The sequence below is a fragment of the Chiloscyllium punctatum genome, chromosome 11, assembly GCF_047496795.1.
Source record: "Chiloscyllium punctatum isolate Juve2018m chromosome 11, sChiPun1.3, whole genome shotgun sequence".
NCBI lineage: Eukaryota > Metazoa > Chordata > Chondrichthyes > Orectolobiformes > Hemiscylliidae > Chiloscyllium > Chiloscyllium punctatum.
The window spans coordinates 45904033-45930835 of record NC_092749.1 but is presented as its reverse complement, the minus strand read 5'-3'; the positions used below and the strand labels follow the sequence as shown (position 1 = coordinate 45930835).

The 26803-nt window shown below is 43.3% G+C and overlaps 1 protein-coding gene across 3 annotated transcripts in view; it reads right to left on the bottom strand.

Moving 5' to 3' along the window:
- LOC140482954 (TNF receptor-associated factor 5-like) overlaps window positions 1-26803 on the bottom strand; it is a 72089-nt gene that overhangs the window by 24616 nt on the left and 20670 nt on the right. For 2 of the 3 annotated variants that reach the window (XM_072580741.1, XM_072580742.1), the window contains exons 2-3: window positions 10852-11102; window positions 3453-3510 (exon numbers count right to left, since the gene is read on the bottom strand). In XM_072580741.1, the coding sequence (XP_072436842.1) occupies window positions 3453-3510; window positions 10852-11081 (288 nt within the window). In that variant the 5' untranslated portion in view covers window positions 11082-11102. Of the gene's footprint in view, window positions 1-3452; window positions 3511-10851; window positions 11103-15519; window positions 15585-26803 lie in introns of all 3 variants that reach the window. The other variant, XM_072580743.1, reaches the window with a different exon arrangement.

Below are 26803 nucleotides of genomic sequence, written 5' to 3'. Positions count from 1 at the left end.
AAATGCACATATTAAATATTATTATTTTCTTAACGTAGAAATGCCTAACTTTTCTTCTCAAATAGTCTCTACAAAAATACGAACTTTACAAAGTACAAAGTACAGTCATTCAGTCCACAGTCAGACTAAGTAGTGCTGGTTAACCCTGAATTCAAATGAAGGATTGCACTCAGAACTACGATACACCTTACTCTTCAGAATTTAACTGGCCAGCTCAGTGTTTCCAATACAGAAATAAAATAATGAACTGTGATGCTGGAAATCTGAAACAAAGCATCACGTTTTTGGCCTGGGGGACCCTGTGGCCTTCAGGAGTGAATATTAAGTTCAAGTATTCTAGAACTTGAACACCTTCATCTATGTCCTTTACCAACCTGCACACCCCAGGCCCTGTTGTGACATGGGCTGCTTTCAGCATGGCCAACCCATTTTCAACTACTTATGGTCACCTTATCAGCTTTCCTTTCTCCTGAGCATACTATTCTCACTCCCTTTGTCTCCTGAAGTGTCGTTTTGCTTCTCTGGGTTCCACTGCTGTCTATTTCTCACTCCCACCCTTTGACTTCAGCACAAATACCACCTTTTCCTAGCTACAATTAGTTCTGAAGAAGGGTCACGGGACCTGAAACATTGACTGTACTTTCTCTCCACAAGTGCTGACAGTCCTGCTGAGTTTTTCCAGCAACTTCTGTTTTTGTTTCATATTTTACATATTTTCTGTTTTACTTTCAGTTTTCGATCAGTCATGGTTTTTTAAAAAAATCTTCACATATGTGATGCAGGCTTTAACCTGTCTTGTTGTGTCACAAGTGGAGTTTAAAATAAGCTTTCTATGGGACATTGTTCATTCTTTAGTCTGTCTAAAATAGAAAAAGCTGGCTGTTTCTTTTAGTATCCCAGTAGGAATTTGTTACAACACTGATGTTGATAGGCTCTTGATGTCTCAGTGAATAGATGAATCATACTGAGCAATAATAAGCCAAGAAGGTTCCTTCTTCAGTTCTGGTGCATGCTGATTGAGCTAATGCATTTGAAGGTGTCAGTATAAAATTAACTTGGGTGCCTTCAGTGAGGCAAGCACACAAACTAATCAGTAAGACTGGCTGCTGATATTGCTATCCAGAACCTATGTGTAGATGCTAAATGTGTACCAAAATGGGCAAATTTGTGATACATTTTACCTTTTTTGTGAGGAGCGTAAACACAGGCACAAAATGGTGGGGCTGAATGGCCTGTTTCTATACTGTAAATTCTCAGTAATTCCATCTCACTTGTTCTTCGGAGTGTCCATCCATTTTTTGAGAGCAACTACCTGAGGTCACTCTGCCTGAAGCCTTCTAAACATTGAATGCTAGACATGACAGCCGAACAGGCAGCCCTGCCAACAATTCAAACAATTCAAATTGTGAGAAACATAGTAGAGGGCATGTTCCATCATTCGAATTAATGCACCCATATACGTGTGGGCACAAAAGTGATGGGAGGGGACAAGGAAGTCTGGGTCCAATAACAAAGTTTAATCAACACAATGAATAGTTCAGTTCCAGGGGGCTACTTGACCCTGCACCCGAACATATGCCTTTCATTTCTGAGTGCAAAGATACTGCACTTCAAAGGAATTCATTTAATGTGAAATGCTCTGAGAGATATGTTAGACTTTTGCTATCTAGAACAAGGCAAGAAAATTTATAGAGGAACGATATTAAACTGTGATAATCCTCTTGTTAAAAGGCACATACTGGGTGTGGGGTCATTTACCATTACTCTGCAATATGTTCATTGTTATCTAATTGAATACAAATAGAACACAATAAAATAGCAATACTCTGCAGCTCTGGGACCGAGTTTAAACAAGGGACAGTCAGTCAAGCTCTCATGAGATTGTTTAATAGAATATAAAAAAAATTTTTCCAATTTCTTTGAGGCTTTAGTAAAACAATATTTAAGCCTTTTTTCTATATTGTTGTGTCTCTCTAATTCAGTTCTTCCTTGTGTGTGCTTTCAAATACTGTCACAGCATAGATTTAAGGTCAAATCCACATCAACATGAATTTGATATCAAGGATCTGCACGTGAATTGATCCCCTTGTGATTATGTAATTAGGCATGTTAAATATGTCATAATGTGCCTTGAAAGCACTCCAATCACTAGCAGAATCTGAACCTTTGTCAAGCCCAGGCCATTTTCATGTCCAGGCACAATTTTCTTCATAATTTCCTATTTTATAACAGGGATTGCACTTTCAAAGGACTTAATTTTCTTTCTGTACTGTTAAGTCAATGTCACTGTGTTCAACATGGCACACATATTGAACATGGCAGTTTCTTGTAAGCATTGGAATTTTATTGCTCAAGGCAGGGGTTGGCAGCATAAGTTGGATTATATTTTTAATGAAGGAGAAAGTGAGGACTGCAGATGCTGGAGATCAGAGCTGAAAATGTGTTGCTGGAAAAGCGCAGCAGGTCAGGCAGCATCCAAGGAGCAGGAGAATCGACGTTTCGGGCATGAGGCCTTCTTCAGGAATCATTCCTGAAGAAGGGCTCATGCCGAAACGTCGATTCTCCTGCTCCTTGGATGCTGCCTGACCTGCTGCACTTTTCCAGCAACACATTTTTAGCTTATATTTAATGAAGTTAATTTGAAATCCTTTCAATATACAGCATCATAAAGAAAGTATGCAGCACCATCCTCCCTTCTGGGTTCCAAATGTATAACTATGATTAGATTCCTTACAGTGTGAAAACAGGCCATTCGACCCAAAATGTCCACACTGACTCGCTGAAGAGTAACCCACTCAGACCCATTCTCTTACATTTACCCCTGACTAATGCATCTAACAGTATGGGCAATTTATCACAGTCAATCTACCTAACCTGCACATCTTTGGACTGTGGGAGGAAACCGGAGCAGCCGGAAGAAACCCACAGAATGAGCAAACTCCACACAGACAGTCGCCTGGGTCGGGAATCGAACCTGGGTCCCTGGTGCTGTGAGACAGTAGTGCTAATCACTGAGCCACCGTGCTGCCTGTATGCTAGCCAAGCTATTGAGATCAGGAACTCACAAAAGGAAATGTAAAAGCCAAGTGGCTCTCCACTTCTTGGTATGATATGTCATTGTAAGCACACAATAATTAGCTGACATATACAAAATCACTTCATCCAACTCATGTTTTCTTAAAAGCATTTTGCTGCATTTTAAGGAATACTTGTGTTTTTTAATTTAAAAAAAGTTTCATTTTTACCTTTCTTCACAATTAACAAACTGCTGATCAAATTGTGACAATGGACAACTTTGAATTGTACAATCTTCACAAATGTTGTTTCTTTAGAAGATAATTATGGAGAAAATATGAAACTACTGCTTTTCATTAAGAGGAATTTCACAGTTTTTTTTCTATTTACCATTATATCTTTGTCTAATATATATTAGACATATAATGTTGTCTTACCCAATTTGTAATAATCCTTTCATGATCAATGGGACAAACAGCAATAGGTTTAGTCTCTCTAGAAAGCATTTTAAAAACAGAAAAGAAGAATTAGGTAAAAGATTTAAAATAGTTTCAATTGTTCAGAATACTGAAAATCATCCTTGCAAATCATATTCAAAATTCTACTGCATACTCCCTTCAATTAGAATAATCTCATATTATGCTTTCTGCAAATAAAATTGCCATGATTTACTGAAAACCCAATTCAAAGATAATTTACAAGACAATTCATATTGATTATCTGGACATTCACAAATGAATCAAAGATCAGCATTCCTAGACAGATCTGCTATGTTAAGCATGTTAACTGACGAGGAGTACACAAAGGAATGTGTTCAATCAATATTTTACTTGCAAACTTGAGTTGGAGGAGAGAAAAAGTCATAACATTCATTTACGAATTACCTGCAAAACATTAGGTCAACTTAAGAGTAACAGTCCCTTCCCTCCAAAGGTCATGCAGTATCATACTAACTACAAATCAAATAAGTAAGGGATAGTCAGCTTAACAGATGGTTACAATTCTTTAATAAAATAGGCATGTGCAAGATCTGCTGACACGCCCCCCACAGACCCCACTGTCACTATCCCCACACCCCAGAACCCCGAGGGCAACATCACCCCAGCTCATGCCTCCACCCCCATTCCCCCCACCATCACACCCACTCCAGGTACTGGCTCCGACCCCACTCCCAGCTCCACACCCACACCAGATCCCAGCTCCCGGCCCTGCCGAGTTTTCACCATCCCCCCAGACCTTCCCCTCACTGAGGACGAACGATCAGTCCTCAGCAAAGGACTCACCTTCATCCCCGTCCGTCCACGCATCAATGAATTTAATACACGACGTGACATCGAACAATTCTTCCGTCGCCTCCGCCTCCGAGCTTACTTTCACAATCAGGACTCCCGCCCACCTTCCGAGGACCCCTTCGCCCACCTCCAACACACTGCATCCACCTGGACACCCCGCGCTGGCCTATTACCTGCCCTCGACCTCTTCATTTCCAACTACCGCCGGGACATTAACCGCCTCAACCTGTCGTCCCCCCTCCCCCACTCCAACCTCTCACCCTCACAACGCGCAGCCCTCCAATCCCTCTGCTCCAATCCCAACCTCACCATCAAGCCAGCGGATAAAGGGGGCGCAGTGGTAATCTGGCGCACTGACCTCTACACCGCTGAAGCCAAACGCCAACTCGAGGACACCTCTTCCTACTGCTCCCTCGACCATGACCCCACCCCCCATCACCAAACCATCATCTCCCAGACCATACAGAACCTCATCACCTCAGGAGATCTCCCACCCACAGCTTCCAACCTCATAGTCCGGGAACCCCGCACTGCCCGGTTCTACCTCCTTCCCAAGATCCACAAGCCTGACCACCCTGGCCGACCCATTGTCTCAGCATGCTCCTGCCCCACTGAACTCATCTCTACCTACCTTGACACTGTCCTATCCCCCCTAGTCCAGGAACTCCCCACATACGTTCGAGACACCACCCACGCCCTCCACCTCCTCCAAGACTTCCGTTTCCCCGGCCCCCAACGTCTTATCTTCACCATGGATATCCAATCCCTCTACACCTCCATTCGCCATGACCAGGGCCTCCAAGCCCTCTGTTTTTTCCTCTCCAAACGTCCCCAACAGTACCCTTCCACTGACACTCTCATTCGTTTGGCCGAACTGGTCCTCACCCTTAACAATTTCTCCTTTGAATCCTCCCACTTCCTCCAGACCAAAGGCGTAGCCATGGGCACACGTATGGGCCCCAGCTATGCCTGTCTCTTTGTTGGCTATGTAGAACAGTTGATCTTCCGTAATTACACCGGCACCACTCCCCACCTCTTCCTCTGCTACATTGATGACTGCATTGGCGCCACCTCGTGCTCCCGCGAGGAGGTTGAGCAATTCATCAACTTCACCAACACATTCCACCCTGACCTTAAATTTACTTGGACTATCTCTGACACCTCGCTCCCCTTCCTGGACCTCTCCATCTCCATTAGTGACGACCGACTTGACACTGACATTTTTTACAAACCCACTGACTCCCATAGCTACCTGGATTACACCTCTTCCCACCCTATCTCTTGCAAAAATGCCATCCCGTATTCCCAATTTCTCCGCCTCCGCCGTATCTGCTCCCAGGAGGACCAGTTCCACCATAGGACACACCAGATGGCCTCCTTCTTTAGAGACCGCAATTTCCCTTCCCATGTGGTTAAAGATGCCCTCCAACGCATCTCATCCACATCCCGCACCTCCGCCCTCAGACCCCACCCCTCCAACCGTAACAAGGACAGAACGCCCCTGGTGCTCACCTTCCACCCTACAAACCTTCGCATCAACCAAATCATCCACCGCCATTTCCGCCACCTCCAAAAAGACCCCACCACCAGGGATATATTTCCCTCCCCACCCCTTTCCGCCTTCCGCAAAGACCGTTCCCTCCGTGACTACCTGGTCAGGTCCACACCCCCCTACGACCCACCCTCCCATTCTGGCACTTTCCCCTGCCACCGCAGGAACTGTAAAACCTGTGCCCACACCTCCTCCCTCACCTCTATCCAAGGCCCTAAAGGAGCCTTCCACATCCATCAAAGTTTCACCTGCACATCCACCAATATCATTTATTGTATCCGTTGCTCCCGATGTGGTCTCCTCTACATTGGGGAGACTGGGCGCCTCCTAGCAGAGCGCTTTAGGGAACATCTCCGAGACACCCGCACCAATCAACCACACCGCCCCGTGGCCCAACATTTCAACTCCCCCTCCCACTCTGCCGAGGACATGGAGGTCCTGGGCCTCCTTCACCACCGCTCCCTCACCACCAGACGCCTGGAGGAAGAACGCCTCATCTTCCGCCTCGGAACACTTCAACCCCAGGGCATCAATGTGGACTTCAACAGCTTCCTCATTTCCCCTTCCCCCACCTCATCCTAGTTTCAAACTTCCAGCTCACTTACTGTCTCCTTGACTTGTCCGACCTGCCTATCTTCTTTTCCACCTATCCACTCCACCCTCTTCTCTTTGACGTATCACCTTCCTTCTCCTCCCCCACTCACCCATTGTACTCTATGCTACTCTCTCCCCACCCCCACCCTCCTCTAGCTTATCTCTCCATGCTGCAGGCTCACTGCCTTTATTCCTGATGAAGGGCTTTTGCCCGAAACGTTGATTTCGCTGCTTGTTGGATGCTGCCTGAACTGCTGTGCTCTTCCAGCACCACTAATCCAAGAAACTGACAACAAACCAACTTTTAGAGTCAGAGATGTACAGCATGGAAACAGACGCTTTGGTCTAACTCGTCCATGCTGAACGGATATCCCAACCCAATCTAGTCCTACCTGTCAGCACGTGGCCCATATCCCTCTAAACCCTTCCTATTCATATACCCACCAGATGCCTTTTAAATGTTGCTGTTGTACCAGCCTCCACCACTTCCTCTGGCAGCTCATTCCATACATGTACTACCCTCTGTGTGACAAAGTTGCCCCTTAGGTCCCTTTTATATCTTTCCCCTCTCACCCTAAACCTATGCCCTCTAGTTCTGGACTTCCCCACCCCAAGGAAAATACTTTGTCTATTTATCCTATCCATGCCCCTCATAATTTTGTAAACCTCTATAAGGTCACCCCTTAAGCATCCGACACTCAAGGGAAAACAGCCATGGCTTATTCAATCTCTCCCTATAGCTCAGATCCTCCAACCCTAGCAACATTCTTGTAAATCTTTTCTGAACCCTTTCAAATTTCATAACATCTTTCCGATAGGAAGGAGACCAGAAATGCACGCAATATGTCAACAGTGGCCTAACCAATGTTTTGTACAGCCGCAATATAATCTCCCAAATCCTGTACTCAGTACTCTGACCAATAAAGGAAAGCATACCAAACGCTTTCTTCACTATCCTATCTACCTGCAACTCCACTTTCAAGGAGCTATGAACCTGCACTCCAAGGTCTCTTTGTTCAGCAACACTGCCTAGGACCTTACCATTAAATATATAAGTCCTGCTAAGATTCGCTTTCCCAAAATGCAGCACCTCAAATTAAACTCCATCTGCTATTTCTCAGCCCATTGGCCCATCTGATCAAGATCCTGTTGTAATCCGAGATAATCTTCTTCGCTATCCACTAACTTTCCAATTTTGGGGTCATCTGCAAACTTACTAACTTATACCTCTTATGCTCACATCCAAATCATTTATATAAAATGATGAAAAGTAGTGGATGCAGCACCGATCTTTGTGGCATTCCACTGGTCACAGGCCTCCAGTCTGAAAAACAACCCTCCACCACTACCTTATGTTTTCTACCTTTGAGCCAGTTCTGTATACAAATGGCTTGATTTCCATGAGATCTAACCTTGTTAACCAGTCTCCCATGGGGAACCTTGTTGAATGCCTTACTAAAGTTCATATAGATGATGTCTACTGTTCTACCCTCTTCAATCCTCTTTGTTACTTCTTCATAACACTCAATTAAGTTTGAGAGACATGATTTCCCACGCACAAAGCCATGTTGACTATCCCTAAATCAGTCCTTGCCTTTCCAAATACATGTCATCCTGTCCCTCAGGATTCCCTCCAACAACTTGCCCACCATCGACATCAGGCTCACCGGTCTATACTTCCCTGGTTTGTTCTTACCACCCTTCTTAAACAGTGGCAACATGTTAGCCAACCTCCAGTCTTCCGGCACCTCGCCTGTGACTATCGATGATACAAATATCTCAGCAAGAGGCCCAGCAATCACTTCTCTAGCTTTCCACAGAGTTCTAAGGTACACCTTATTAGATCCTGGAGATTCATCCACCTTTATGCATCTCAAGGCGTCCAGCACTTCCTCCTCTGTAATTTGGATATTTTTCAAGATGTCACCATCTATTTCCCTACATTCTATGTCTGCCATATCCTTTTCCTCAGTAAATACTGAGCAAAATATGTATTTAGTATCTCCCCCATCTCCTGTGGCTCCACACAAAGGCCGCCTTGCTGATCTTTGAGGGGTTCTATTCTCTCCCTAGTTACCCTTTTGTCCTTAATGTATTTGTGAAAACCCTTTGGATTCTCCTTAACACTATTTGCCAAAGCAATTTCATGTCCCCTTTTTGCACTCCTAATTTCTCTCAAGTATATTCCTACTGTCTTTATACTCTTCTTAGCATTCACTCGATCTATCCTGTCTATGCCTGACATATGCTTCCTTCTTTTTCTTAACCAAACCTTCAATTTCTTTAGTCATCCAGCATTCTCTATACCTACCAGACTTTCCTTTCACCTGAACAGGAATATACTTGCTCTGGACCCTCGTTATCCCATTTCTGAAGGCTTCCCATTTTCCAGCTGTCCCTTTACCTGCGAACATCTGCGCCCAATCAGCTTTTGAAAGTTCTTGCTAATACCATCAAAATTGGCCTTCCTCCAATTTAGAACGTCAACTTTTAGATCTGGTCCATCCTTTTCCTTCACTATTTTAAAACTAATAGAATTATGGTCGCTGGCTCCAAAGTGCTCCCCCCACTGACACCTCAGTCACCTGCCCTGCCTTATTTCCCAAGAGTAGGTCAGGTTTTGCACCTTCTCTAGTAGGTACATCCACATACTGAATCAGAATATTTTCTTGTACACACTAAACAAATTCCTCTGCATCTAAACCCTTAACTATGGCAGTCCCAGTCTATGTTTGGAAAGTTAAAATTCTCTCCCATATCCACCCTATTATTCTTACAGATAACTGAGCTCTCCTTATGAATTTGTTTCTCAATTTCCCTCTGACTATTCGGGGTCTATAATGCATCACAATCCCAATAAGTTGATCATGCCTTTCTTATTTCTCAGTTCCACCTAAATAACATCCCTGGATGTATTTCTGGGAATATCCTCCCTCAGTACAACTGTAATGCTATCCCTTATTAAAAACACCATTCCCCCTCCTTTCTTGCCTCCCTTTCTATCCTTCCTGTTGCATTTGTATCCTGGAACATTAAGCTGCCAGTCTTGCCCATCCCTGAGCAATGCTTCTGTAATTGCTATGATATCGCAGTCCCATGTTCCTAACCATGTCCTGAGTTCATCTGCCTTCCCTGTTAGGCCCCTTACATTGAAATAAATGCAGTTTAATTCATCAGTCCTACCGTGTTCTCTGCTTTGTCCCTGCCTGCCCTGACTGATAGCTCGCCTTTTTCTCAACTGTACCAGTCTCAGATTGAAATCTTTCCTCTCTATTTCCCTGGGTCCTACACCCCCAACCCGACATTACGAGTTTAAATCCTCCCGAGCAGCTCTAGCAAATCTCCCTGACAGTATATTAGTCCCCTTCCCATTTAGGTGCAATCTGTCCTTCTTGTACAGGTCACTTCTACCCCAAAAGAGCTTCCAATGATCCAAAAATGTGAATCCTTCTCCCATACACCAGCTCCTCAACCATGCATTCATCTGCTCTATCCTCCTATTCCTGCCCTCACTAGCTCGTAGCACCGGGAGTAATCCAGATATTATTACCCTCGAGGACCTCCTTTTTAAATTCCTGCCTAACTCTCTGTAATGTCCCTTTAGAATCTCAACCTCTTCCTTTCCTATGTCATTGGTTCCAATGTGTACAATGACCTCCTGCTGGACCCTCTCCCCCGTGAGAATATTCTGCACCCTCTCAGAGACATCCTTGATCCTGGCACCAGGGAAGCAACACCCTATTCTGATTTTTCGCTGCTGACCACAGAAACCAGTCTGTCTGTACCTTGGACTAGGGAGTCCCCCAAGATAATCGATGGCTTGCAACTTGACATACCTCTCATTGCATTACAGCCAGTCTCAATACCAGAAATTTGGCTGTTCGTGCTATGTTTCCTTAAGAATCTATCACCCCCTACATTTTCCAAAACAGCATACTTGTTTGAAATGGGGATAGCCTCAGAAGTCTCCTAGTAAAAACAATGACTGCAGATGCTGAAAACCAGATTCTGGATTAGTGGTGCTGGAAGAGCACAGCAGTTCAGGCAACATCCAAGTAGCTTCTTGGATGCTGCCTGAACTGCTGTGCTCTTCCAGCACCACTAATCCAGAATCAGAAGACTCCTGCACTACCTGCCTTTATCTCTTATCTTTCCTGGAGCTAACCCATCTGTGACTGTATCTGAGACATCCCCTCCCCCCCCCTTCCTATAATTGTCATCCATCACACCCCCTTGCTCTTGCAAATTCCTCATTGCCTCTAACTGCCTCTCCAAATGATCCATTAGATCGGATAGGATTTGCAACCAACGACATTTATTGGGATGTTCACTTTCACTACCAATCCACAATTTAAAATTGAACAACTTTGAAAGTGAATATTAGAAATTATTACTTACGTTAATTCTGCAATGCAATTTTCACAAAACCGATGCCCACATCCAGTCTGGTATGGATTGCAAAGAACAAATGAACAAGTGACACATTTGTACCTATCTTCTAATGGTTCAACAAATTGAAGATTTAATCCAGCCTGATATGGGTCAAACCCTAGAGAGAGTGATGTGCTGGAACTATCTTGACGAATGAATACACCTGATTTGACTCCACAGCTATCTTCGGATGCCATCAGTTATGTTGCTCGACAAACCTAATGATTATTTAAAGATCAATTGTTAGTTGAAATTAAACACGATCTGCTTTTGACTTGTCAATTGCGTTATGCAATTATTATTAACATGTGAAATATTATTTTTATTTTCATGAATTAAGATGATTAATTATGGTATTTCTCCATGAATGGGCTTCTACCTGTATTTTGATACTTGTTCCATAAGAATTTTTGTTTTTCAATTTCAGAATTATTATTAACTGATGGTGGGAATGAATCTTCAGAAGGAATACTCTAATTTATGTCACAGTAACTGATCCAGTAATTGGGGAAAGTAGTAAGTCTCAAACTAGGGTCCATGGACATCTTTCAGGATTTGCAACATAGTACCTGCCTTATTGGTGGGAAAGCCAGGTGATTACCCAGAGCAAGGATAAGTAATTAAGCAAAACCGAAAGAACTACAGATGCTGGAAATCAGACACAAACACAGAAATTGCTGGAAAAGCTCGATAGGTCTGAAAGACCTGAGGAACAAAGTTGTGAGGAAGGGTCACTGGACCCAAAACGTTAACTCTGAATTCCCTCCATAGATGCTTCTAGATTAGATCAGATTAGATCAGATTCCCTACAGTCTGGAAACAGGTCCTTAGGCAAGTCCACACCGACCCTTCAAAGAGTAACCTATGAGTAAGCCTTCCATCAGGAACTTTTAGATTAGATTAGATTCCTTAATGCATCTAACGCTATGGGTAATTTAGAATGGCCAATCCACCTGACCTGCACATCTTTAGGAAACCCATGCAGACACAGGGAGAATGTGCAAACTCCACACAGACAGTCACCCAAGGCTGGAATCCAACCTGGGACCCTGGCGCTGTGAGGCAGCAGTGCTAACCACTGAGCCACCGTGCCGCCCTAATGTGGGACTTATGCCCGAAACATCGACTCTCCTGCTCCTTGGATGCTGAGTGACCTGCTGTGCTTTTCCAGCGCCACACGTTTAAACTCTAACTCTCCAGCATTGGCAGTCCTCACTTTCCCCATGTGCCCTGAGATGTTGGTGACTAATGGAGAACTGGAGAAGCGAGTGGCAAACTGAAGTGGCCAGGTTACTGCTCTGACCGCATGGAATTTTTGCAATCTAGTTGCCATGCAGTGGGTGGGAAACTGCATATCAATGAGGTAAGACATGAGGAATGCTATTGCATGCTGTTAGAGCCCTCACTGATTTTTCTTCTTTTAAATCTTTTATCAATTTTGATTTGGGGTCTGATCTGGGAGCTGGGAGCTAAAGATAACTTTTGGACTGTGGTAGTCAGCTCATGTTAATAGGAAAACAGACCAAACAATTTTTTGTTTATTCATGAGGCCCGGCCTGGAAGTTAATTGCAGGTTGGTTCCTGGTCAAAAAGTTCTGTAGATGTTTTGTCAGCAGGGATGAGCATTGTGTTTATACAGATAGATGAAGTTGGCCATTAACAAGGTCAGTAGCTGAGAATTTGGTTCCAGCAAGTCTGCAAAAGCCTGTAAGGTCAAGCAGAGGGCAGATGTTGAAAAATAACTGTGACCTTGTGGAGGAGATGGTCAGGAAGTCGTCAGAGTTGGGTTTTGGACTATTTTCTGTGAGAAGGAATCTGGCTGTTGGTGATCCAGCATGAAGATTTGACAGCTTCCTGATCAGCTCTTGGAAGCTCAGAGAATAGAGAATCATGTTAGAAGCATTAAGGCCTTAATCTGAGTGATCTGTAAAGGTGGTCTTTAGCAACATCTTCAGAAAACTGACCAAGAAACCAACATCTGTAGAACAAAGCATAATGAAAACCACTTAAGTAACCTGCCCACTTTTGTTAGAGGGATTCCCGATTTGCAAACATTTTGAATTATAAATGCTCACGTTTATGAATGTGATCATAAGTTTTAAAGGCACAACCAATGAATACTTCCTAGACTTATGAATGGCTACTTTCCATTGTCTTGAATTGTGTCCTGACTTTCAAACATATCACTGGCAAATAGACCCCAGAAGAAAACCCTGAACCTGACTGTATTTTCTTTTATTTATCGCATAACTGTTTGCTTCACTGTCTGTCCTTTGTGTGAATGGAGCTGAAAACAAAGGTTTTGGGTTTAAAACATAGACTAATTACATCACTTTGTTATTTAATTTTGCCCTACCAAAGTTATTATAGTGTTAGTAAATTGCCAGGTCTTTTGTTTAAGCTACAATGCAGTGTTGAGAATTGTTTATTCATAAAGTCTGGGATTGGTTATTCAAAAAGTCTGGTTAGAAACCATTGGGGTCAACTTTGATGTTTTTTGAAGGTTTTCATTTTATTCTGTTCCTAATACAGAGGTAGAAAGGTGGATTTGGTTCAGTTGCTTGTCTCCATGTCATGACAATGCTAACATATGTAAATAGGTGTTGCACTGCTCACTAGCAAGAATCTGATTTTGTCATTCAACAGTTGGTTCCAATATGGGACTTATGCTCTCAGTACCGAAATGGAAGCTCCTCACTCCTGATCTCAAGTGAATTTCCCAACTTTCCTGCCAACACCCAGTCATTCAGGGGCTGGGAAGATTTTGCCAACTCACCTTGCTGCTATCTATCAATAAATTGATAACAATTTCTTCACTATTATTAAAACATTATCTTCATGCAGTACTTTGTGGCTGAGTATAATGTGTTACATTCTGGATCAGGGACTGTTGGTGCCGGATTCATTTCAAGAGTTTAAAATGCACTGAACTAAGTCACTCAGTTGAGTCAGACCCTTGATCGAAGTCACAGTCTGCGAAGTTTGATTGATCTCAGTCAGGGCAGAAGGTGGACCTTTACCCATTACTGTCTGTTTTAAGTGATCTCTCACCTAGTCTGGTTCCTATAAGGTGCTTCCCAACCTGGCAGCTGAGAGGCTAATAAAAGGTCAACAGTTTCAGGAGGGGAAGGTACTGAACCACTTTTCATTTAATGACAAACGCACATCACAGAAAGATTAAAGCTTTTGATGTTCTTAATCTTTCTGCTGATTTAAAAGCAGCACCTTTGATGCCGAACAACAAATAGGTCTAAAAAAAACCTATATAGTGGGAGATGTGACAGTATTAAAACAGTTGTTCTTAGCAGTTACTGGCTAAATATAATTTTCAGTTCTGCATTTTCCAGTGCTTTTATTTTACATGTTTGCATTGTAACACCGGTGTTATTTCTCCATTTATCCATACTTATCACAAAGGGACAAAAAAAAATGCTCAAGTAAGAACACAGAGAACAGAATAGGTGTAAGCCAATTTGTGTAACCCAGGCTTGAACATAGTCAGTCAATGACCCACTCACCACTGTTCACTGGGGAAGAGAATTCCAAACATTATCTCAGAGAAGAAATTCTTCCGTTCTCTCTGTATTAAATGGGATACCCTTATTTTCAAATTGTGCCCTTGTCCATCTAAAACTCAATTCATTGCAGTCCAATTTAATATTCTACTTTATTTTTGGCTTATGTCACAAAAAAAACCATGTCAATATTAAATGATTAAAATTGTCTTCTTTATGTTCTTCATTTCACAGACAATACAACTGTTGATTGCTACCTCAAGGGCCTACTGACAATTCACAACCTTTATTTCATAGAGCTGTTTCGTTAGCCATGTCAGTTTTGATCGACTGAACAATGTAAAGAAGAACTAATTCAATTATTAAGAAATGAAGACAGAAAATGAATGAAAGGCACAGCAGATCTGCCAGTATCCAAATTAAAATTGGCAATTGTAATTTTAGGAGAGAATGCTTCATCAGAACACCTTTATCTCTAAAATTACTATGAAGGCATTCATTATGAAGGCATTTGCCTCTCAACCTGACAATCAAAATAAAAACAAGTAGCTGCAGCAAACAGATCAAAAAGGCTTCTAGCTCCAATTTGGTCTGATTTCAGTCAGCATGACAACATAGGTACAATTTTAAAAATTCTTTTGTGGAATGTAAGTATGGCCGGCATGTCTAGCACTTATTGCACATCTCTAATTAGACTCATATAATTTTGAAATAGGCCCTTCGCCCCACCATGTCTATGCCAACCAGCAAAAACCAAACTACACTTGGCGGCATGGTGGCTCAGTGGTTATGGATCCGGATTCGATTCCCACCTTAGGCGACTGTCTGTGTGGAGTTTGCACATTCTCCCCGTGGGTTTCCTCCAGCTACTCTGGTTTCCTCCCACAATCCAAAGATGTGCAGGTCAGGTGAATTGGCCATGCCCAATTGTCCATGGTGTTAGGTGCATTACTCAGGGGTAAATATAGGCAAGGGGAATGGATCTGGGTGGGTTACTCTTTGGAGGTCGGTGTGGACTTGTGGGACCGAATGGCCTGTTTCCATACTGTAGTCTACACCCATGTCACTTAACTGCACTCAGTCCATAATCTACCTATGGCTTGGCAATTAAAATACTTACCCAAAAGCTTCTTAAATGTTGCAAGAGTACCCTCTCAGGCAGCACATTCCATACATCACCACCCTCTAGGTGAAAAAAAAAATTCAGTCTCATTTCTTCTCAAAACCACTTGCTCCTCACCTTGCATTTATGCCCTGTGGTCTTAACCACGTATGCCTGGGGGGGGGGGAAGAGATTCTCGTGATCTACTCTGTCTATACTTCAATCCAATACTCCCTCAGCCTCCTCTGCTCCATAGGAAAGAAACCTAGCTTGCCCAGTCTCTCGTCCTAACTGAGATTTTTCATCCCATGCAACATGCTGGTGAATCCCTAAAGGCTCTCCAATGCAATTACATCCTTCCAATAATGTGGTGACCAGAATTGTACATAGTTTTCTATCTGTGGCCTAACCAATGTTTAAAAAGTTGTAACACGACTTACTTAGTCCTATTCTGTGCTTGTGCTCATGAAGGCAAGCATCATGGTGTAGGGTGTGAATGTTGGAGGTGGTGGATAGAGCATCAATCAAGTAGGCTTCTTTGGCCTAGACAGTATCAACCCTCTTGCGTGTTGTTGGAGCTGCATTTATCCTGGCAAGTACGAGTACTCTGCCACGCTTGATTTGTGGCTTGTAAAAGAAGGACAGGCTTTAGGAAGTCAGATTAGTTACTCGATGCAGAGTTCCCAGCTTTTGAGCTGCTCTTGTGGACACCATTTACATGCTTGTCCAGTTACAATAATTGGTGGCATTGCTGCCAGGATATAAATATTTGACGAGGAAATCACAGTCATGATCGCAGCCCAGCAAACATCTGACAGAAATATGCATGTGGGTGACAGGTGAGCAGAGGATTAAAATACCCACATTGAAATCACCTACTAAAGCTCGAATTCAAGGCTTACACATGAATAACGTGCACTTGGACTAAACATTGGTGGGCAGACAGAACCAGTGGAACTATGCACTATCAAGGAGACAACAGATTCAAGAGGGGTGGAGAGCAATTTGGCAAGAACAAATAGTAAAACTAACAGTTAAGTGAAATGCACTGAACAATAAACACGTCTCTTTCGTAACCTGTGAATTGAAATTAGTCAGATGTTCCTGGCAATCAGGTAACAACTAAAGATTTAGAAAAATTCCAAACTGACATTTCTACCCAACCCACTGAAACTCAACCACTCTCTGTGGTATTTTCTCATAATTGTGACTCCAAACATTTGGTGGCTTTTCGGATCACTTATTAAAATTGAACTAATCCATTTATAAAATAAATTGAATTCGAGCTTTAGTAGGTGATTTCAATGTGGGTATTTTAATCCTCTGCTCACCTGTCACCCACATGCATCATTCAGTAACCAAATAACTTCTTTAAGATTTGGAAAATAAACTCAGAAGCAATTATCATGTTGATAAATTAATTGTTAAACTTGTAGCCAAAAACATTGCAGCATCAACAAATGTAAGAAATTAGTCATTTGATTCATTGACAAACTTTGTGTTTTTTCAGACATTTGTCAAAAGATGTTCTTCCTGTAAAATGTTATGGCGAAGTAATCAAGATAGTGATAACTAAGGTGGAGGGGATAGCATGTACTGATTGATGTGTTTGTGTGACAACAAGCCATTAAGATTTATTGCTATGCAAAAAGTGGTAACATAGTTCAGCAGTCAGATATTGATGTGATTTCTGTGCTCAGCAAAGCAAATACTGCAAGACTCTCTCCAGATCATTTCAGTTTGATCTGAATCACACTGCAAGCCACAATTACTGGTCTCAGGAGCAGCTGCAGTACGGCTCCAGCCTAAGAGACTTATCAACAAGCTAGTCTGTTTGCACTACAATGTTAGACATGTTGATGAGGATTTCACAATTTTCTTTTTCCATTGATCAGGCCAAGACGTTTCAGGGAAATGTAAACAAGATTTTTTTTTGTTTCATTATATCAAAAATAAATGACAGGGTATTGTTACTAATTTCAAATTTGGTACTCTACTGTATTTCACAAGACAGTAAAGGGGTGAACTATTTTCTTACACCATGAGAATAAAAGTTCAAATGAGTTCCCACTAATGTAATGCAATGTGATACGACCTTGTGACATGTTGTAGATCGTGTGATACTGGGTAACATATTAAACATAACTAGTTATAAATCTTTATCAAAAAGTGTGGTGCTAGAAAAGCACAGCAGGTCAGACAGCATCCGGGGAGCTGGAGAGTTGATGTTTCGGCATAAGCCTTTCACCAGAAATTCAACTCTGACTCTCTAGCATCTGCAGTCCTCACTTACTCCCTGATTATAAATATTTGCCTCTCAATTGTCAAGGAGTCGGGGGGGTAGGATTCTGCTATGGTGGTGGAGAATGAAATTGTGAAGATTAATCTAGCTCCTGAAGAGTTGATTCAGACATTAAACATGTGTTGTTCTTTGTAAATGTATAGCACACCAATAATCTCAAATTAATGTTGTACGCAAGCACTGCATACATAACTGTGCAATAAGTGAGTATTTAGGTAAACATTTACATGTCCATTAAAATAGTGGACAACTCTATTAAAACATATTTATAAGCAGATTCTGGATTAGTGGTGCTGGAAGAGCACAGCAGTTCAGGCAGCATCCAAGTAGCTTCGAAATCGACGTTTCAGGCAAAAGCCCTTCATCAGGAATAAAGGCAGTGAGCCTGAAGCGTGGAGAGATAAGCTAGAGGAGGGTGGGGGTGGGGAGAAAGTAGCATAGAGTACAATGGGTGAGTGGGGGAGGGGATGAAGGTGATAGGTCAAGGAGGAGAGGGTGGAGTGGATAGGTGGAAAAGAAGATAGGCAGGTAGGACAAGTCCGGACAAGTCATGGGGACAGTTACTGAGCTGGAAGTTTAGAACTAGGGTGAGGTGGGGGAAGGGGAAATGAAGAAAGTGTTGAAGTCCACATTGATGCCCTGGGGTTGAAGTGTTCCGAGGCGGAAGATGAGGCGTTCTTCCTCCAGGCATCTGGTGGTGAGGGAGCGGCGGTGAAGGAGGCCCAGGATCTCAATGTCCTCGGCAGAGTGGGAGCGGGAGTTGAAATGTTGGGCCACGGGGCGGTGTGGTTGATTGGTGCGGGTGTCCCGGAGATGTTCCCTAAAGCGCTCTGCTAGGAGGCGCCCAGTCTCCCCAATGTAGAGGAGACCGCATCGGGAGCAACGGATACAATAAATGATATTAGTGGATGTGCAAGTAAAACTTTGATGGATGTGGAAGGCTCCTTTAGGGCCTTGGATAGAGGTGAGGGAGGACGTGTGGGCGCAGGTTTTACAGTTCCTGCGGTGGCAGGGGAAAGTGCCAGGATTGGAGGGTGGGTTGTTTGGGGGCGTGGTACCTCGTTGATATTTATAAGCAGGGTAATTTCAAAGCAAGAGAGTCCATTTTTGTTCTCAAACAAAATATTTTAAATGCTGAATTATAAAGGCTTTATGTTGTTTCAAATATTTGCTCACAGTTCCCAAATATTGCTAAAATGCAATAATATCTAGTATAATTGTCCTACAAAACGGCTTTTTCTTTTAAAACCATCTTAGATTCCCAGAATGCAAACTAAATTCATAACATTCCTGGATCTCGGGATCCAGGGAACAACACACAAACCATCAATCCATGACAAGCCAGTGTTCCCTCAAATCAGACCATAAAGGGTTAATCTTTCCACCAGCTTCTGTCCTCTCTCTCTCTCTGTCCCTTGAGCCCTTCAATCAGTGAATGTAAATTTACAGAAGAATGTCTTCTCTCTCACTCACTCTCACATAAACATCTTCCAACTTCCTTACTATGTCAGTTTTTTCCTAGCCTGCGAGGGTAATGAGACATTCACATTCCAGCACAGTCAGGATAAGGGAACTGAGCTTCATAAATTCAAATCTGCTCAGTGTGGTATACATGAAAATATAGCACGATTGTTCTATTATGTGCATATTCCACTCAGCTTATTAAATTACAAGTTCTTTTCCTATTAAGTATTAGTTTTGTTAAGAGTCTTTGATATAAACCAGCAAGTTAGTTATCAGACACCCTACTGTGAAGTGTGCGTGCCTCCAGCCTCTCGAGTGAGAAGGAAGTACTGCCACACACTCCACAAGTGAACAAATGTTATCATGTTATTTACACTGATCCATTTACACTAAGAACTATCCATAGGTCTATTGAGGCCTTTAACTGACAGAGTAAATGACAATTAAGAGCCTCAATCCATTTCCACTGCCATACAAGGCCTAGAACTTGTATAGTGGCCTCTGACACCTTCCCGCATTCTCTGTGGCAAATGTCACATCTAAGACTACATGCTTCTCAATAGCAACACTGATCTGATCTTAATTCTGTCTTGTAAACATATGACCACTTAAGTATTCACTATCACCATTAATGTACATCAACAGGAAGCTGCATGAGTTGGTACAGAATTAGAAACAATTGTTTCCCTTTCAAGCAAATCAGCTTAATTGGCAATGACAGAGCCACCCAAAAATGCGACTTACTCTCCTTTAATGATATCCAATAACCATTCTTATTTTAGCTCTATATCCAACAGAAAATGTCTTCTTTCAGTTATTTTAAAACATATCAGGTAGACTTGCTTTCTTGTAAAATGTCAACTTGTCTCAAATGTCTCTCAAGATTAACTTCCTCAACGTGACACCATTTCCCAAAAACATTTCTGCTCCATCGGGTGAAGTACTTGCTACTTAACAGGATTGAGGGTTGCTGGGGGATTAGTGTGGAGAAAGTGGGTTGGATAAAGAATAGTCTGATCTGATGGATCAATGATTGCTGGGCCTGTTCCTGGATATGATTGTTATTAATGTGCATGTCAGGTAAAGAGAACAGTACAATTAAGCATTATTTAGATGATATATCCAATTTGGGTCTCCTTACATGATGCGTTGATAAGCAACCCCTGAGAAAGATATAGAGAAGACTGAGTGGGAGGTTTTTTATAACCTTCACAGAATTATTGGGCGTTCAACGTATGTTGAGTGACAATGCCTTCCCACTCACCGCAGACACTTTCACCATAACATGGGGATGGTAGAGTGGGTAAGGCAAATAACAGGCCACCTATCCATAGGCCTATTGAGGCCTTTAACTGACAGAGTAAGTGGCAATTAAGAGCCTCAAACCATTTCCACCGCCATACAACACCTAGAACTTGTATAGTGGCCTTTAAACTTTGGAAACAAATTTCCCCAAAATAATTTTGGTCACTTTATGTTTCTTGAAGGAAATAATGTGACTCAATGCATGTATAAATCAGATTATGACAAAATACACCGGGCCTGATGGACCAATTGAGTCTTCCTTTGAGTTGTATATTCATGTATTCCATTCAAGAGAAAGGGCACAGGCACTGCCTTAGTGCCAGAAAATGAAATCTTCAACAGCAACTCTGTTGCCATTGCTGATGTTGTCCATTCTGTTAAATACTATTTATCACATTTTGATAAATATTTAAGGTATCCAAAAGCACAAGAATGAGAAACAAAAATGTGCTTTTCCAAAATTTAAGTGAAACAAGCAATTTTAGAAAATCAACCTGATACTTGAAATCCTTGATTGGAATGAAACCAGTTTCAAGGAAATTATTGTTCAATTTTTTTTAAGGGAGATGGAGATAGATTCTTAGTGTGCAAGCAGGTGAAAGATTACCAGAGGTTGGCAGATATGTGTAATCGCGGTTACAATGAGATCAGGCATGACCTTATTAAATGATGGAGCAGGCTTGAGGGGCGAAGTAGCCTACTCCTGCTATTAACTCATAGGTTGCTACGTAATTATTTCCTGATAAAATCGTTTCTGGTGCATCAAGGAGGAGCATATTTATTACTGCAGTTATTGATTATTCATGATGTAGCAAACAACTTCAGAATATGGGTCTATCCAACAAAATATCAAGCCTCTTCCAGAACAATTGTACAATGATACATTCTTCAAAACCACCATATAACTTCTCAACAGTATGCTCTTGTAGCACCTAAGTATTAGAAACTCTTAAACCATAGAATCAACCCTGGTTAAGCTCACACATTACACATACTTTGTTGCGGCAGGGCATGTGACAATGCCTACGATTAGTTAATTTAGCCCTTGCAGGTTTAGATAGTTAAGTGTGAGCTGGTAGCATTACTCTGCAGAAGGAGAAACAAAACAGCTGGCACCTTAATGAACAAGGCAAGCAACTGTTCATCAGACTGAAGACTTCTCAGATTAACAACACCAGAAAGGAAGTGTAAATTCGGGTGGCTGATTTCAATGTCAGATCAGATGTAGAAAGATAAAGACAGAGAAAGAAAAAAATTGATCCAGAAAGGAACAGAAAGATCATGAACCTTGTTTTGTAAATGGAATTTTTCATTTTTAAAAAAAATCTCCAGCAATTAAAACCTAAAAGAATGAGACTCTACACTTATAATAATTATTTTCAGTGCTGATGAGGTTGTATAAGTAATTAACACTTATCAAGTCTTAAAAACATATTTAAGACTGAAATAGACGCAATTTTATATCCTATGATGAGTTTAGTTTATATCCACTAGACAAATACAACAAAAGCATACACTTATATGCTGCTTTTAATGTAGCAAATGGATTTCAGATTATCAAACGAAGTGTGATATCAAGCCACACAAAGAAAGACTAGGATAGGCAACCAAAAGTTTGTAGATACCAGGGCCAACGTAAAGGAGCAAGAGATAGGTGCACAGAAATTTCAAGGAAGGAGTACCTGAGCTTCAGGATGAAACAATTGAGGGTACAGCCATCAATGATAGAGGAAAGAAAATTGATAATCGACAAGACATTAGAATTGTACGGATGCAGAGATCACGATAGATTCCAAGGGGCTCAGATTGGACAAGGTTACAGAGATGTGGATAGATGAGGTCATGGAAAAATTTGAGAATAAGGATGGTGTTATCAGTCAAGCAGCAAATGTGGGTCAGCTAGCACAGATGTGACGGGTGAATGGGATTTGTTGAAAGGTAAGGTATATGCAATAGAGGTTTGAACAATAAAACTTGACACCATTTGATGCAATTTAGTAGCAAACTGGATGGTGAGATGTCAACTACATGGAGCAAATGACAGAGCTATACGACTTGGACAGCAACTTTTTGCTCCTGAAAACACAATTTCATTAACATCTGAGTAACAGAGTACCACTGGCCACACACTTTTTTTTAATACAAGAAAATCCTGACAAATATAAGTTGATATTCAAAAGCTAGAAACAGAATTAAAAGTGCTGAATTACTTAGTCGCACTTTAGCACTATTGTTTTGAGGCTCAAATGTGATGGTACAGTAACTATTCTGCTTGTACATTTTATTGTTTCTTATTATAATATCCAACTGAAAGAATATTTCAATGCTTCAAGGTAAATAAAGGTCTTAGTGATTTTCCAGGTATTAATTTCCCTCACACTATTTTATTGAAATAATTTTGCCGTAAACAATCTTAAAAAAAACTCAGAATCCACAATTGGTCAAAGTTTGAAGGAGGTCTACGTCTTTAATCAAATGATTCTAGAAACTAAATTTATCTCCATTTTAAACCATGTGCTTTAAGTTGTTCAAATACTTTCAAAATGATTTTTTTTAGTAAAATGTTGGTTGTTATGACTTGTTCTTATGAATTAGCTAAAACATTTACAGGGCTGACAGATTTCAGTTTTAGGATTAGTGGTGCTGGAAGAGCACAGCAGTTCAGGCAGCAACCAAGTAGCTTCAAAATCGACATTTCGGGCAAAAGCCCTTCATCAGGAATAAAGGCAGTGAGCCTGAAGCGTGGAGAGATAAGCTAGAGGAGGGTGGGGGTGGGGAGAAAGTAGCATAGAATACAATGGGTGAGTGGGGGAGGGGATGATGGTGATAGGTCAAGGAGGAGACGGTGGAGTGGATAGGTGGAAAAGGAGATAGGCAGGTAGGACAAGTCCGGACAAGTTATGGGGACAGTTACTGAGCTGGAAGTTTAGAACTAGGGTGAGTGGGGGAAGGGGAAATGAGGAAACTGTTGAAGTCCACATTGATGCCCTGGGGTTGAAGTGTTCCGAGGCAGAAGATGAGGCGTTCTTCCTCCAGCTGTCTGGTGGTGAGGGAGCGGCGGTGAAGGATGCCCAGGATCTCCATGTCCTCGGCAGAGTGGGAGGGGAAGTTGAAATGCTGGGCCACGGGGCGGTGTGGTTGATTGGTGCGGGTGTCCCGGAGATGTTCCCTAAAGTGCTCTGCTAGGAGGCGCCCAGTCTCCCCAATGTAGAGGAGACCACATCGGGAGCAACGGATACAATAAATGATATTAGTGGATGTGCAAGTAAAACTTTGATGGATGTGGAAGGCTCCTTTAGGGCCTTGGATAGAGGTGAGGGAGGAGGTGTGGGCGCAGGTTTTACAGTTCCTGCGGTGGCAGGGGAAAGTGCCAGGATTGGAGGGTGGGTTGTTTGGGGGCGTGGACCTGACCAGATAGTTGCGGAGGGAACGGTCTTTGCGGAAGGCAGAAAGGGGTGGGGAGGGAAATATATCCCTGGTAGTGGGGTCTGTTTGGAGGTGGCGGAAATGTCGGCGGATGATTTGGTTTATGCGAAGGTTGGTAGGGTGGAAGGTGAGCACCAGGGGCATTCTGTCTTTGTTACAGTTGGAGGGGTGGGGTCTGAGGGTGGATGTGCGGGATGTAGACGAGATGCATTGGAGGGCATCCTTAACCATGTGGGAAGGGAAATTACGGTCTCTAAAGAAGGAGGCCATCTGGTGTGTTCTGTGGTGGAACTGGTCCTCCTGGGAGCAGATCCGGCGGAGGCGGAGGAATTGGGAATACGGGATGGCATTTTTGCAAGAGGTAGGGTGGGAAGAGGTGTAATCCAGGTAGCTGTGAGAGTCGGTGGGTTTCTAAAAATATCAGTGTCAAGTCAGTCGTCATTAATGGAGATGGAGAGGTCCAGGAAGGGGAGGGAGGTGTCAGAGATGGTCCAGGTAAATTTAAGGTCAGGGTGGAATGTGTTGGTGAAGTTGATGAATTGCTCAACCTCCTCGCGGGAGCATGAGGTGGCGCCAATGCAGTCATCAATGTAGCGGAGGAAGAGGTGGGGAGTGGTGCCGGTGTAATTATGGAAGATCAACTGCTCTACGTAGCCAACAAAGAGACAGGCATAGCTGGGGCCCATACGTGCGCCCATGGCTACCCCTTTGGTCTGGAGGAAGTGGGAGGATTCAAAGGAGAAATTGTTAAGGGTGAGGACCAGTTCGGCCAAACGAATGAGAGTGTCGGTGGAAGGGTACTGTTGGGGATGTCTGGAGAGGAAAAAACGGAGGGCTTGGAGGCCCTGGTCATGGCGGATGGAGGTGTAGAGGGATTGGATATCCATTGTGAAGATGAGGTATTGGGGACCAGGGAAACGGAAATCTTGGAGGAGGTGGAGGGCGTGGGTGGTGTCTTGAACGTATGTGGGGAGTTCCTGGACTAGGGGGGATAGGACAGTGTCAAGGTAGGTAGAGATGAGTTCAGTGGGGCAGGAGCATGCTGAGACAATGGGTCGGCTAGGGTGGTCAGGCTTGTGGATCTTGGGAAGGAGGTAGAACCGGGCAGTGCGGGGTTCCCGGACTATGAAGTTGGAAGCTGTGGGTGGGAGATCTCCTGAGGTGATGAGGTTCTGTATGGTCTGGGAGATGATGGTTTGGTGATGGGGGGTGGGGTCATGGTCGAGGGGGCAGTAGGAAGAAGTGTCCTCGAGTTGATGTTTGGCTTCAGCGGTGTAGAGGTCAGTGCGCCAGACTACCACTGCGCCCCCTTTATCCGCTAACTTGATGGTGAGGTTGGGATTAGAGCAGAGGGATTGGAGCGCTGCGCGTTGTGAGGGTGAGAGGTTGGAGTGGGGGAGGGAGGTAGACAGGTTGAGGCGGTTAATGTCCCGGCGGCAGTTGGAAATGAAGGGGTCGAGGGCAGGTAATAGGCCAGCGCGGGGTGTCCAGGCGGATGCAGTGTGTTGGAGTTGGGCGAAGGGGTCCTCGGAAGGTGGGCGGGAGTCCTGATTGTGAAAGTAAGCTCTGAGGCGGAGGCGACGGAAGAATTGTTCGACATCATGGTGTGTATTAAATTCATTGATGCGTGGACGGAGGGGGATGAAGGTGAGTCCTTTGCTGAGGACTGATCGTTCGTCCTCAGTGAGGGGGAGGTCCGGGGGGATGGTGAAAACTCGGCAGGGCTGGGAGCTGGGATCTGGTGTGGGTGTAGAGCTGGGAGTGGGGGTGGAACCAGTAACTGGAGTGGGTGTGATGGTGGGGGGAATGGGGGTGGAGTCATGAGCAGGGGTAATGTTCCCCTTGAGGTTCTGGGGTGTGGGGATAGTGACAGTGGGGTCTGTGGGGGGCATGTCAGCAGAATGCAGGTGAGTGGCGCTGGTGGTGACCATGGCAGTAGGGGTGGCGGAAGTCACTGAGCATGTGGCATCAGCGATGATGTGAAGGGGAGAAGTGATGTCAGGTGTGATGCATGAGGAATTGAGAGGGGTGGAAGTGGTTGTGGGAGTGGCCATGATGGGGGCGGAAGTGACATCATCAATCAGTGTCGGGGTGGCAGTTGCATCAGCCGCATTGCTAATGGTGGAATAGGTTCCAAGGCCAGGGGAATCTTCTGGAATGTTTGAGGAGCGCTGGTTATGGAGGTGGGTGGATAAAAGTTTGTTGTACTTACAGTTTTTGATGTTTGAGATGGAATTGAAATACTGTTTGTTGAGAGTATGAATTCTCCTGAGAATGTAGTACAGAGTGGGTCCTTTGCAATTCTGAGAGAGTGTGGCCCTCAGCTGAGGCAGGGCTGACTGGAGAGAGGTTAGGTGCTGGCGCATTGCTGCAAGCATGGAGTGGAGGATCTTGAAGGAGAACTGTTGCTGGTGTTTTTGAATCTGTAGTCTGTACTGTTTGTCCTGTTCGGGTCTGAACTCTGCTGGTTTAAAGGTGGTCCGGAGTCCATGTGGGATGAGTTGGTTACGGAGGCAGGCACTGATTTCATTTTTAAACTACCACACAACAAAATAAAGCTTAAATTAGCAGCTGTCTCTTCCAGAAAAACAATATTATGCCTCTCAAGCTCACAAAAGTGACCTTGCCATTATTGTGAGGGACAAAGCATTTGAAAAACTAGTGGGACTAAAAGCAGATAAATCACCAGGACCTGATGGTCTGCATCCAAGGATTTTAAAGGAACTGACTGCAGAAATAGGCACTGGTCAAAATATTCCAGAACTGAGTAGATTCCAGGAGGGTTCCAGAAGATTGGAAAATCGC